This window comes from Lepidochelys kempii, chromosome 18, assembly GCF_965140285.1.
Source record: "Lepidochelys kempii isolate rLepKem1 chromosome 18, rLepKem1.hap1, whole genome shotgun sequence".
Taxonomy (NCBI): Eukaryota; Metazoa; Chordata; order Testudines; family Cheloniidae; genus Lepidochelys; species Lepidochelys kempii.
In genome coordinates, this window is record NC_136397.1 from 2487839 (window position 1) to 2502545 (window position 14707).

General features: G+C 41.1%; 1 protein-coding gene across 5 annotated transcripts in view; it reads right to left on the bottom strand.

The window, feature by feature from the left end:
* The window catches only part of USP48 (ubiquitin specific peptidase 48), a 59566-nt gene that overhangs the window by 20886 nt on the left and 23973 nt on the right, over nt 1-14707 (bottom strand). For 4 of the 5 annotated variants that reach the window (XM_073316671.2, XM_073316673.2, XM_073316670.2 and 1 more), the window contains 4 exons: nt 8256-8456; nt 7052-7166; nt 6576-6706; nt 4590-4661 (listed from right to left, as the gene is read on the bottom strand). In XM_073316671.2, the coding sequence (XP_073172772.1) occupies nt 4590-4661; nt 6576-6706; nt 7052-7166; nt 8256-8456 (519 nt within the window). The remainder of the gene's footprint in view (nt 1-4589; nt 4662-6575; nt 6707-7051; nt 7167-8255; nt 8457-14707) is intronic. The other variant, XM_073316672.2, reaches the window with a different exon arrangement.

A 14707-nucleotide genomic window follows, 5' to 3' on the forward strand; every position in this document is an offset into this window, starting at 1 on the left:
ACATATGCATGTAAGAAGATGGTAGTGGGAATTCATAAGGGAAAAACCTGTGTGATACTTTTGGATGCATGCCAGACCTAACACATCAAGCACTGGGCTTTGCAGAAAGCACCATGAAGGAAGTAGTTTCCTTCTCTGCAACATTAAGGATCTATTACAGAGAAAACAGATTAGTTGATACACTTAATTCAATGGAAAATTTTGAACGCAGAAGGTGAAGAGAGCATTTTACAAGAACAGTCTGAAGTTAGCTCAGGATTATGAAACCTGAACTTTTGATGGCCCCAATATTTAATGTCATTTATTTTTTATGTGGACCAAAGTCACAGATCAATTTTTCTAGGGAAATATTTTCAAAATACTTATTTTTATGGTGTTTCATCATTCTGCTCTGCAGTTTTATATTAGCCTTGTGGGACTGTCAATTACAATGCACAACAATGAAAAAGGGTTAAAAAAGACATTTTAACCTTTCTATTTGAGAATACAGCTTTATTAATCAAAAAGCATGCATCTCTTCTTAGTTTTAGTGGTGGAGCTTGCATTGTTAATTCATATCAACTGACAATAATGCATTCATTGTCCCAAACAGACCTGAAGGCCTAACTGCTACGATTACATTAGGGTAATGCTTCCAAAATGGAGCAATTATAGTCTGTTAAAAGTGCCAATATTCTGCACAAAAAAGGAGACTTGAAAACTTGGATAGTAGAGGATGCAACTAACTAGCCATCACTTAATGTTATACAGCATCTCATGTTAGGCTTATAACACAGAGAACAGGTCTCAAAATACCCAGCACAGTTTTATTACAATCCTTATGTCAAGGACACCGAAATACTTACTGAGAGAAAGTATTTTTTATCCTGCACTTCCACAGTTGTCAGTACCCAATTACAGTGTCTCACTTTAAAGAGTTTTTATTTTCTTAATGTACAAAAGGAAAGGGAATGGATACCACAAATAATCATGACTAAGGGTGCAAGTTTGTCATGGAGATCACTGATTCCATGACTTTCCGGGACCTCTGCAGCGGCCGGTGCAGCTGGCCTGGGGACCACCTGAACAGCTCAGGCAGCCCCTGGGCCAGCCACACCGGCTGCTGCTGGGGCAGCCTAGAGACACCGCACCTCCCTCCCCAGCAGCAGCAGAAGTTTGGACATGGGAGGGGCAATGGTCTGGGGAGAAGAAGAGGGTGAGGGCTCTGGGAGGTGCTCACCTCGGGAGTGAGGGAGGTTGGCAGGCTCCCTGGAAGAGGCGACATCCCTCAGCTTCGAGGCGGACACATGGCCAGGGAGCTCTGTGCGCTGCCTCTGCCTGCAGGCACCGCCTCCACAGAGCCCATTGGCCAGGAACTGGAGTGGAGGCAGCGCGCAGAGCTGCCAGGCCGCGTCTCCACCTAGGAGCTGAGGGATTTGCTACTTCTGGGGAGGCACAGAGCCGGATAGGGAGCCTGCCAGCCCTGCCAAACCCTCCCCCACCTGGAGCCCCCCCCCGAATGCCTCTGGGCTGCTGCCCCCACCTAGCACCCGCGACACGTTTCCCCCCACCCAAAATGTTTAGTCAGGGGTATATAGGACAAGTCATGGACATGTGAATTTTTGTTTACTGCGCGTGACCTGTCCATTACTTTTACTAAAAATACCTGTGACTAAAACATAGCCTTAATTATGACTGATTGCAGAGTATATTTCATCCAAAACCTCAAAGTACGTTCACAGATTTCACAGAATTTAAGTGGCCCCAGACCATGCACTTTTGTCTTATCCAACGAACAGCACCCTCCTGCAGAACAGAATCCCTCTACTTCATATTGAAGCAATAGTTCAGCACCAAAAGATCAGAGGGAAGAGCAACACCAAATGAATTACTAATAACTTTCTGCAACATCTAGGTCAGTGATTCTCAATCAAACCAAATGTGGCCCACCAAAGCTTCCTCTGTGGCCCACCAGCACACCTTAAAAAAATGTTTATAATTAAATTAATAAAAAGCTATGTGATGCCTATCATTTGCCTATGACTTCCTTAGTAAGTAACTTACTGGCAGTGCTTCATTTGTAATGAAAGAGGTGTCGGGACTCAGTGCCAGCAAGCCCCTCTACAAATGAGGCACTGACTAGGCGACCAGAGAGTGGTAGCTTCCGGCTGGGTGCCCAGCTCTGAAGACAGCACAGCCGCCAGCAGAAGCGCCACCTTCAGAGCTGAGCAGCCGGGGAGTGGTGGCTGCTGGCCTGCAGCCCGGAGGTGCCGGGGCCAAACTAAGCACTGCTCACTGGATTGTAAGTTCTCGCGATTGCAACAGCTACGATTTAGCTAGGATGCCACCCATTTTTTTCCATCAGTGATGAAAATGGAGCCAAAAATGAATGCGTGGGGGAGTAACCATCAAAACTAGACAGTGAAAACTGAGCTTTTAACCTAAACTGGACAGCAGATTTTCTTCTTATGTCACCTCATTTAAATGAAAATCCTTTGCATTTAATACGCCAAACCACTGTTTCCATCTGTACGGTCATCAGCTTCAAGCACCACTTTGAATCAAAGCACAGTAACTTCAACGTGGCCTGTCCTCCTGGCAGTGTTGCAAGATGTGACAAAATTGAAAATATGAAGTTTTTGTATCACACTTCAAATATTCTCACAACATCAACAACTATACAGGAAAAGCAACAGCTGATTTTTTTGGGATAATGTTGGTACTAGCTAAAAAGAAAAAACCTTTCCTGGATGCCGAGCTTGTGAAAGAATGCATGCCGGAAACGGTGGAGTAGTTTTTTGACAGAGATAGAAATAAGGATGACCTTGTGAAGCAAGTTCCCCTGCCTGATTCCACAGCAGTGCAAAGATTGGAGGTAATTTATGAGAATTGTTTGTCAGCACTGATTTCCAATTTAAAAGTCTCTTGAAGTGGACAAATCTGTCAGATTTTATGACGGTATTAAGCACAAAAATTCTTGCTTGAAAATTTCACCATTAGAAATCTACACTACAGGACAGATCATTTTTGAAAAAGTAAAAAGCTTTTTTTGGGGGAAAAAAAGATTTAGATCTGCAGAAAGTAAACTTGCTTGTTACAGATGGAGGTCCCTCCATGACAGGGAAATAGAAGGTCTTTGCTCTGTAGTTTGGCAATGATACACCCCTCATTAAATACACTTCACTGCTTCATTCACCAGACTGTGCTGTGTAGTAAGTTATCTGGGGATTTGAAAAAAACAAACAAACAATGGGTATTGAGATGAGATTGGTGAACTGAATACATTTAATTTCCTGTTTGCAACATCGTCTTTTTAAATGTCTTTTTACAAGACATTTCAGACAAATACAGTGACCTGTTGCAGCACAACCAGAGAACGTCATTAAGTAGAGGGTGCGGATTAGAGAGGTTTTGTGCGATTCAAAAATAGAATTTCTTTCAAACCACAAGACCAACAAAGCTTATGAGTTCATGGAATTTAGGGATGATGTTCCCTCTCCGTCACAGGTAGCTTTTCTGTGCAATATTATTGGTCACTTGAATTCCTTCAACTTGTAGCTCCAAGGCCATGCAAGCAGCCTTGCGAATCCTTTTGAAAAACTGTGCCTTTCAGAAGAATCTTGAAATCTTTCAGACTTAACAGGAAAGACGTTGCATTTTCCCACATTGCATGTTGTTGCTACCGATGAAAACAATGCAAGAATTCCTAAAAAAAAAATCTCATTGAAAATTTTAAAATTCGATTGAGAGTTTTAAAATGCCAAAGGATTTGCTTTTATTTGTTCCTGATCCAATTGTTGTCTCTGCTGAAGCAAAGAACACTCTTGATTCAGGTGATGAAGGTGCATTTCAGTTAGAAACTATAAGGCTCCAGAGCTCAGATGTCCTCCAAGGAAAAATTCAGAGAAGTGGGACTTTGTGATTTGTGGACTCAATATACTGACCAGTTTCAGAATAGCCAGAATCTAGCCATCTATCTTTTAACAATGTTTGGCTCAACATGCCTCTGCAAATATGGGTTTTTTACCATTAACATCATAAAAACAAACCACCACCACAATCACCTTACAGGTCAGCATCTTCACCAGTGCATGTGCCTTGCCCTTATCTCCTACAAACCACTTCTCACAAAGCTTGCCAGAGATCATTGATGTCACCTTCATTGCCACAAACACAGGTAACAATGTTGATTTATAAACTTTGTTAAAAGATAAAAACATTAATACTTGTTACAATTAAGATCTTTCTTGGCAGCTGGAGTTTGTTTTTTTTATTTTATTTTGTTAGTCTTCTGTGCAAATGGCCCACTTCTTGTCATAAAATTTTCATAACAGCCTGCGGGTAGATCTAATTGAGTATCACTGATCTAGGTTTTCTTTGCAGGTCTCCCATCAAATCTATCCCAACATCACACTAGCTCGTGAGATCTGATGCGATCACAGCTCAGGATCAAATGATAAACATTTAAGAAAAACAAAGTAAGTCAGAAATAAACATAATTAAGCCCAGCTTATCTTGGTTTTTGCAGAAGAAATATGGAAGATCAGTCTGTAAATGGTGGGTCATCCAAATACGACATGTTCAGTTCTGTCCCCTACATTCGCACTTACCATGTGGGCAAACAAGGTCTTCATTAAAATTTAACTCCTCTTCCTCCTCCCTCTTTTCTTCATTTGACTCATCTGACCAAAAGAAAAAGTAGATTGCACAGATACTCTCTGTAGTAGAGTTTGATTCTTTGGAGGAACTGTAACAATTTGCTTCCTTTTCAAATTGCTGCAAAATTCTAACACTAGGGAAACTTCAACAACAATGTATCTAAGTTTATTGGCCCATTTCTCCAGTACCAGGGCAGGATTATACATTACAATATATTTTGAGTGCTCTGAAGTTCATGGAGCACTCTTAAGACTATCTTCGACACGAGACTACAAAGGTAGCATTCATTATAGCTAGAACACCTGGGCTCTTTGCTACTCCCAAATAGCTCAGATCAGAATTAACAGAAAAGTTACCACCAGATCACAGTGGAGGGAACAGAAATCTTACAGGCAAAATATTAGTCAGCTCTCTGCTTTGAGGAATCTGATCCAAACCAGATGTCCCCAGTGCGGCACCACGATAGCGTCATTCAAATGAGGCCAAGAACCACTCTGCTTGGAAGGCTTCAATGTGAGTAACTTGGAGATAGGATTGTGCCTATTTCTGTTTTGGAAAGTGCCTACAACACTGTGGGCAATACCTGAAGTAATAAAAAGTAACATGTGCTTTCTTTGTCAAAGGACAGTTTTTACTAGTCACTCCCATTAGCTCTGCAGGAGAAAATAAAATGGATTGCACCGAAATACAGTTGACAACTGAAGCCTGTTTTACACTTGAAAGTCAAGTCATCACAGCTACAGCACTCGGGGGGGGGGGGGTCGGGGGGGTCACACCCTTATGTGCCATAGCTATGCCAACCTAAGCTCCAGTGTGGATACAACTAGGCTGATGGAAGAATGCTTCCATCAACTTAGCAATCATTGCTCAGGGAGCTGGAGTTCCTACAGCCACAGAAAAAAACCTTCTATTGCTGTAGGAACCATCTACCTTACGCTGCCCCGGCTACGGTGCCCCGGCTGTGCTGTTGTAGCACCCATGGCCTATGTTCCAACTGCAGGACCAGATTCTACCTTCAGTTTTAACAGGGAATTAGGGATGTAAAATGTTAACCAGTTAACCGATAAATGCCTAATCCGTTTAAAATGGGGTTTACATGCCTAATGTGCTGGGCCCACGCCCAGGGTCCTTCCTGCCGGCCCTGTGCCTGCCCCAGCCTTGGCCCCTTTCCCGTCTGGGTCTGGGCACTGGGCAGCAGCTCGGACCCCGTGTAAAATGTGGGGGTGCTGCAGCACTCCCCCGCACTCTTAGTTCCTGCACCTATGTTGTGAACTTGCTAACAGTTAAATGTTTAACCGACACAATTTTAATAGTTTAAATAGTTACTTTTTAAAAACACTATTTACACCCCCAGTGGGATTACGTAGGTGTTGTGAGGGCAGAGTCTGACCTGCTGAAAACTTTCGGAAAAAAAAAAAGTATTTGAAATTGCTCAAATATGGATCTAATATATGCTCCTTTGTACTACAGAGGCACCGCAGAGTTATGAACACCTCAGAAATGGAGACTGTTCGTAACTCTGAACAAAATGGTATGGCTGTTCTTTCAAAAGTTTACAACTGAATATTGACTTAATACAGCTTTGATCTTTAATATGCAGAAGAAAAATGTTCCTATCCCTTTATTATTTCAGTAGTTTATGTTGAACAGTACTGTATTTGCTTTTCGGGGGGGGGGGGGGGGGGGGGGGGCGGCGACGGACACGGACGGACGACTCTACTGCTGCTTGATTGTGTACTTCCAGTTCCAAATGGGATGTGTGGTTGACTGGTCAATGCATAACCCTGAGGTTCTACTGTATATATCATTCAGACCTGCTCAAAACAATCCCTACAACTAAAACAGAACTGCTAGAATGCTTAATCAATACTATAGGAACATCTGATCTATTTATCAGGTAGTGGGAGAAATAGGGTTGCTTGGTTTTAAACAGCTACCTTTGTTTTGTGCATCTCCATTCATTTTTCCATTACTCTGGTCTGCATCTTCATCTTGTTCATTTAACTGTTCCAGAGCCAACTGACGCCAACTCCGCAAGGATGACTTTCCAACCCAAAATCCATCATTACTGTATAGAAAAAAAAGACTAGCATTTACAATACAAACTGTAACAGATTTACAGTTTTGGGCTCAGAATGAGAACCGTTACAATCTTTGTTGGAACAATTCCTGTTGATGAAAGAACTCTTCATGTCCTGAAGCTTATCTGTAAGCTCAAAAGCTCATCTCTTTCACCAACAGGAGTTGGTCCAATAAAAGATATTCCCTCACCCACCTTGTTTCTCTTATATCCTGGGACCAACACAAGCTACAACACTGCAAACAATTGTTAAAATCTCATTTTAGAATATTTAAATATCACTGACAATAGACTTGTGCAATGCAAACATTGGAAGGTGTCAGCACCACATACCCCTTTACTGTAATTTTCAGCAAGTTTGTGACAGTTTTATAATCTTCGTTTAATTGGTTTTTCAGTCGTAGTATTCGACACCTCTCTACCACACAATCCTTGCAAAGTGCTTTAACTAGAGAAACAAAAAAAAGACAACACCATGTTACAAGAACGCTACTGCTACACTTCAAAACAAACCTAAGATTTCTGCAAGTGCGGGCATCACCATTTGAAGGTGCTGTCAGTCAACTGGGCTTAATGTAGTTACTGACAGTGACATTTTCTACTACATATGATTTAGATGGAAATACATGGTAACAGTTGAACTGGACCAAATTTAGATATAATTGTAGTAAGCTTTTGATGAGGGTGGATTTGTTCCTTTAGCATCCACATTTCTCATCACCTCAGTTTCATAAGTCCGCATTTCTGATATTAACAGTTTATATTTACTGCAACAAGCTTGAGAACAGCAGTATGTGTAGACCTAGGTAAGCCGTGCATTTGAAAAGGACAGTTCAGAAATTTGCAATAGCAGTTTTGCCATTCATAAAAAAACCTGTCACAGTATGCAAACATGCAACATATACACACTATGAATATACTTCCTAGGCAGTGGGCTGCTTGGGGGAAATCTACAGGTGAAGGAAGACAGTTTCTCTCCTTGGCTAGCACACCCTCACTTCTTTATTGCTCTGAGAACAGGGTTCCAAAATACTGGCTCATCAGCAGAAAACGATACAATACACGAGGCACTGTTTATACTGCATCTGTAGAAATAATGGGCCCAGGAGCTCCACCACTCCCCAATTTTAGGGTCTTTATACAAGTTTTGCTATTTTACAGAAAGTTTATTTTTAAAAGTTTAATTAAAATATTAAAGTTTCAAGTTGTTTCTACCTAAATATACCATTTCCTTTTATTGTATTTGTTTAAGCGACTGCACAAAACTTCAAGGCACAAAGCAGAATCAAGATCTGAAATATATCCACCACTCATGTTCCCTAGTCAGCCTAATTATCTGTTTGACCATAACGAAGTAGTTCTTCCAAAAGCAGCCAACCAGAAAAATACAAGCAGGACAGCTATTTTGACCAAAGATAAAGCTACATTAGATTGACAAAGGATGCAAAACAGATTTCAATATACAAAAATTTAAACAATAAAAAAAAGCTTGCCATGTGAGTGTGTTTTATATCCAGATACTATGGTTTAATCTTACCATTTAGCCTTGGCCCCCCTCCATATCTCCTGTAGAAGTAGTCAGCAACATACTCAGATATTCTCTTCATAATTGATATTTTATCAGGGTGTAATTTGCCATGTGAACACAAGCATGCAGTGTTATCTATGGGTTTGGGAGGGGCAGATTCATCCAGCCATTTCTGTAACCATTCGAGAGAGACAAACTCATAAGGGCACCCTGGAAAAAAGTAAACAAACAAACCTATACATTTCCACAAGTACATGATATAGGAGATGACATTTTAAAATTACTCTACTGTTCAACAGTACTTTTTTAAAATTAAAAAGTTTGTGGGGGAATCTTTCCCCCCCAAAAATTAGATTCCCATTACACAATATTTTCAGACATGTAATTCTGTTTCCATGCCAATTCTGATCTTAATTATGCAGTTTTATATCATGGTGTCCCTTCTAGAAGTCAGCAGCTATGTGAAATTACATCTGAGACGAGAATCATTTTAAATTTAAATAGGAAACTGGCTTGTGCAGCCAGAGAACATTTTCAAACTGCAACACCTTTTGGCTACAGTAGCTTATTTTATTTCAGAACATTATAGGAAAAATGTGTAACCAAACATTCCTACTGTTAAATTAGTAGAGAATGCAATGTAGTTAAATGCTCCATTCAGAAGTCTGTTTTCCTTAATGATGAGGTAAGTATGTAAATTAGAAGTTTAAAGCAATAATGTAGGAGTGTAATAAGGGTTAGTGTGTCTGATATATATTAACTATTAGTGACAAGGCGGGTGAGGTAATCTATTTTATTGGACCAACTTCTGCTAGTGAGAGAGAAGTTTTCAAGGTCAGAGAGAGCTCTTCTTCAGGCCTGGGAAAGGCACTCAGAGTGTCATCCACCTTGTCTCTCTTAATATCCTGGGACTGACACAGCTACACACTGCTAGATACATTAACTAGGATAGTCATAAGAGGACAGGATACAATTTTATAAAGAACTAGATCTCTGTCTTGAAAAATCACACAAACCTCTATGTGCTTAAAGTACATTAAAAAAAAAGAGGGGAATCTAGATGATAAATGCTAGCAATTAACCCTAACTAGAACTACAGTGAATAAGTTTGTCTACTGCCTATATAATAGACGAATGGAAGCTTGCATGTGATATGCTGCCAATTTTTCAAATGCAGATTGTTGATGTAGCATTGCTTCCAAAACAGAGCCTTGTATGTCCATGTTACTGTTGAAGCACCGAACCGGTCACTCTTCTGAACAGCTCTGACATCAAACTTCTGATGATACATGTTCCCCAGAACAAGTTTTTGTTAAATATTGTAAGATATCTACAGTATCAATCAAGTTAACCTGGATTTACAGGTTGCTTTTTACAGCATCAGGCAGGCAGAGTGTTATTTCTTTAGATTAGATTGTAAAGTCTTGAGACAATGGACTATCTTTGTGTTCTGTGTCTGTTCAACACCCAGCACAATGGGGGCCTGGACCATAACTAGGGCTCCTAGGTGCTACAGTAATACAAATTAAACAACAAATGGGAACTACTTCACCAAATTTGCTTCATCTATCAGATTTACAATAATGCTCAATTTCTGCATTTTGCGTGGAAAAATATTTTTGATATTTGAATGCCTGATCCATGCTGTCCAAGTAGACAACGAACCATCAAAATAGACTCAAGAGCAACACGATATCTCAGTAATGATGCAAGATTTGGCTGTAAGGAGGAAACTATGAAAATATCAAGCAAAAAAAAAATTTTTTTTTAAAGTCTAGGCTATTCGTCAAAAATTAGCATTCAGAAAAAGCACGCAGACCCCAAATTAAAAAAAAACTTATACTGAAGGAGCAGCTGACTCAAAATTTCACAATACTAACAATTTAAGATTGTAGCAATTTCTGTTTTGTTTGTTAAACAAGAAATGCTTTTCTACACATTTACAAAATACATAGGTGCAATTTCTGGGGGACCTGAGACATACCAGCACAGACACTAGAAGGAATGAATGACTTTATATAAAATACTTGAGTCAAATATCTTGATACAAAGTCACACTGATGACACATGCAACCCAAAACAACTTGGCTATATTATTACAGAATTTTACAAAAAAAGCAACTGGAAATGTAATTCACAAATTGCTATGAAATGCAACAGCAGCAAAAAGCTGAACTCAAATAATGCTTTTTCTTATTTTCCATTAGTGACAATCATCTTTGGGTTCCAAGATAGATTTAATTATATACCGAGCAACATGTGTTGATTGTGGGAACAAAGCAGATTTACTTCTGCACACCAAATCTAGTCAATATTGAAAAGATAATCACTGGCATTTCTAAAAGAATATTGGAAAATTAACGGGTGGGAGGGGTGAAGAGAGAGAGGGAGGGAGAGATCAGGAAATTAAATCCACCTAGCTGATGCATCAACTACACTTCTGAAATTTCCCTGCTAGATGTATTTATAAAGTGACTATGAGAAGCTGGATTCTGTTTCCCCATAATCTTAGACCTCAAACTGTTCTTCAGCACATATCAGCAGCTTCTACATCTCAGGCAATGATACTACATAAATATGGTTTATCTGAAAAAGTGTAAGCTTCACTATTGCTATATTGTATTTACTTTACATAAAACGTGGCCACAATCTCTGGAGGATTTAGTTAAACCATTTTTAATGTAACAACTTGGGACAAAAAAAATCCCAATTCATGCAACTGAAGGAGAAACTCAGACCACCACCTTGACTTCCAAAAGGTAAGCAGCATGAGAGTGCACTGTCCGGAAACCTGTCACAGTGACATTTACTCCTTATATAAATGTCCATATATCAACAACAAACGATTCTAATTATGTTTAGAAAGCCAAAGTGACAGAAAGTTACTTGTAATTCTTGTTCTCCAAAAGTGACCCATATCTGTGAAGATCATGCCCCATATCCTTGATTTATCAATGGCACTTCAAAAATACATTCAGAACATGGACCCAACAGTGGGGAATCTGGTGTGAATGCCTGCTTTCACACCACAGGTTTTCATTAGTTTTAAGCATAAATGACATAACTTTAAGTATCCAAGTTTGAAAATTAAGAATCTGAACAGAAGCGACTGGATATTTAGAGGTGCCGAGCTCTAGATGCAGCTCCCACTGACCTAAAGTTGCTGGTGCTCAATACCGCGGAAAGAAACGTCAGGCTTTATATTTCGGTGCCTTAATTTGGAATCAAGTGCTAAATTTTGGGCATCCAAGTCTGAAAAATTTGGCCAAAGTATTTTATGAACTAAACTGAAATATCACAACACTCTACTTGCTCTTTTTACAAAAAGGAGTTACAATCTTAATTGAAAACTACTGAAAAAGTTTCTAGGAGGCGTGTGTTTTGGATAAATACTGTCTATATAAAGTAACCACAGCACTTGTCTGTACACTCACCCCATGGAAAACTGAGGAGAGAAAGGAATAAATCAACCTTCTAGTATTTAAAAAAATGTGTAAAAGGCAGTAAGTAAAAAGTGGAAAGGAGTGAAGAATCAGTCAGTGACAACTTATTCATGGGACACACAAAGCTCTGGACAGAGTGACTCCTGGGAGAGAGCTGGTTAGAAATTTTCTGATGCAACTTAGTTTCACCAGAAAATGCCAATTAACAGAAGTGAAATGTTTTGCTGAATCCATTACAATGGCTCTCAGGGCTGCTAGGCTCCCCATTCTGAAGCAGTAGCACTGGGAGCCCCATCTGGGGCTAGGACTCTTGGGGTTGCTAACTTTCCTTCTCTGTGGCAGCAGCCTTTGGAGCCCAGGCTGAAACTGATATTCTTGTCAGTTTCACGTTGACTATGCAGTGGTGACAATGGGTAAACCAGGGATGGCCAACCTGAGCCTGAAGAGGAGCCAGAATTTACCGATGTACATTGACAAAGAGCCACAGTAATATGTCAGCAGCCCCCCCCACTCCCAGTGCCTCCCGTCCACCGGGCAGCCCCGCCGATCAGTGCCTCCCCTTCCCTCCCCACACCCCCCAATCAGCTGTTTTGTGGCCTGCAGAAGGAGGGGGAGGGGGTAAGGGGGAGGAGCGAGGGCATGGCAGGCTCAGGGGAGGGGGTGGGAAGGGGTGGAGTGGGGGCAGGGCCTGTTGCGGAGCCAGGGGTTGAGCAGCGAGCCCCCCTGGCACATTGGAAAGTTGGTGCCTGTAGCTCCAGCCTCGGAGCCGGCGCCTAGACAAGGAGCCGCGTATTAAAACTTCTGAAGAGCCGCATGTGGCTCTGGAGCCACAGGTTGGCCGCCCCTGGGGTAAACTCACAAGAATGTAAATTTCCCATATTTCTATTCTGGAACACCCTATTTCAGTGTTTTTATTAAATGAAATGTTGAGGGTGCTTTCAGTTTGTAAGAAATTTCAGTAAAATCTGCTTCCATTCCAAAATACAAAAATTTTCTTGCGAACCAAAACCCTGCATTTTGGCCACCCCAACATGGAATTTTTTTAGATAAAAACTTGCCTACATGGAGTTTCTAAGTGTCTGTAAGAATTAAATTAATGCCTTTCTGGCAAAAGGTTGAGTGAATGTGTGACCTATTACCTGCTGATTCACTTGGATCAACAGCACCAAAGCATGCAAGTGACCTGGATATGCAGGATTACCTAAATTACTTCCTTCTCAGTGCTACCAATCAACAGGGAGCTGAGCTGTCCACAGGGCAGCAGAAAATGGATGTATGGTGGTACAAGGGAAAAGTACAGGAGGGTGACTGACAAGGGCATCACTGATGGTGAGGGAGTAAATCAAGAAAGAGGAAGACGGGAGAGACGGCACCAGTGGCAGTTATAATGAGGAACAGCAAAAACAAGAAAGAAAAAACAACAAGGAGTCTGGTGGCACCTTAAAGACTAACAGATTGATTTGGGCATTTTACCCATTTTCGTGGGTAAAAAAACCAGTTCTTCAGATGCATGGAGTGAAAATTACAGATGCAGGCACTATATACTGACACATGGAGAAGGGAGTTACCTGACAAATGGAGAACCAGTGTTGACAGGGCCAATTCGATCAGGGTGGATGTGGTCCACTCCCAATAATTGAGGAGGTGTCAATTCCAGGAGTGGCAAAGTTGCTTTTGTAATTAGCCAGCCACTCCCAGTCCCTATTCAAGCCCAAATTTACGGTGTTAAATTTGCAAATGAATTTTGGTTCTGCAGTTTCTCTTTGAAGTCTGTTTCTGAAGATTTTTTGTTCAAGTATAGCTAATTTTAAATCTGTTATAGAACGTCCAGGAAGACTGAAGTGTTCTCCTACTGGCTTTTGTATATTAAACACCACCCTATACCCGAAACCTACTGACTGCTATACTTACCTACATGCCTCCAGCTTCCATTCTGGACACATCACACGATCCATTGTCTACAAACAAGCGCTAAGATACAACCGAATTTGCTCCAATCCCTCAGACAGAGACAAACACCTACAAGATCTTTATCAAGCACTCTTACAACTACAATATCACCATAGGGAAGTGAGGAAACAGACTGACAGAGCAAGACAGGTACCCAGAAATCACCTACTACAGGACAGGTCAATAACAGAACAGAAAAATAACAGAACAGCACTGGCCCTAACATATAGCCCCCAGCTAAAACCTGATCATCAATGACCTACAACCTATCCTGGAAAACAATCCCACACTCTCACAGACCTTGGGAGGCAGGCCAGTGCTCGCTTACAGACAGCCCCCCAACCCGAAGCAAATACTCACCAGCAACTACACACCACACCACAGAAACACTAACCCAGGAAGCAATCCCTGTAGGAAACCTTGTTGCCTACTCTGTCCCCATATCTACTCTAGCGACACCATCAGAGGACCCAACCACATAAGTCACACCATCAGGGGCTCATTCACCTGCACGTCTACTAATGTGATATACGCCATCATGTGCCAGCAATGCCCCTCTGCCATGTACACTGGCCAAACCAGACAGTCCCTAAGTAAAAGAATAAATGGACACAAATCGGATATCAGGAACGGTAACATACAAAAGCCAGTCCGAGAACACTTCAGTCTTCCTGGACATTCTACAACAGATTTAAAAGTAGCCATTCTTGAACAACAACAACAAAAACTTCAAAGAGAAACTGCAGAACTAAAATTCATTTGCAAATTTAACACCACTGATTTGGGCTTTAATAGGGACTGGGAGTGCTGGCTCACTACAAAAGCAGCTTTGCCTCTCTTGGAATTGAGACCTCCTCCTCAGTTTCTGGGAGTGGACCACATACACCCTGATCAAACTGGCCCTGTCAACACTGGTTCTCCAGTTGTCAGGTAACTCGCTTCTCTTCATGTGTCAGTATATAATGCCTGGAGTGAAAATTACAGATGCAGGCACCTGAAGAACTGTTTTTTTACCCACGAAAGCTTATGCCCAAATAAATCTGTTAGTCTTTAAGGTGCCACCGGACT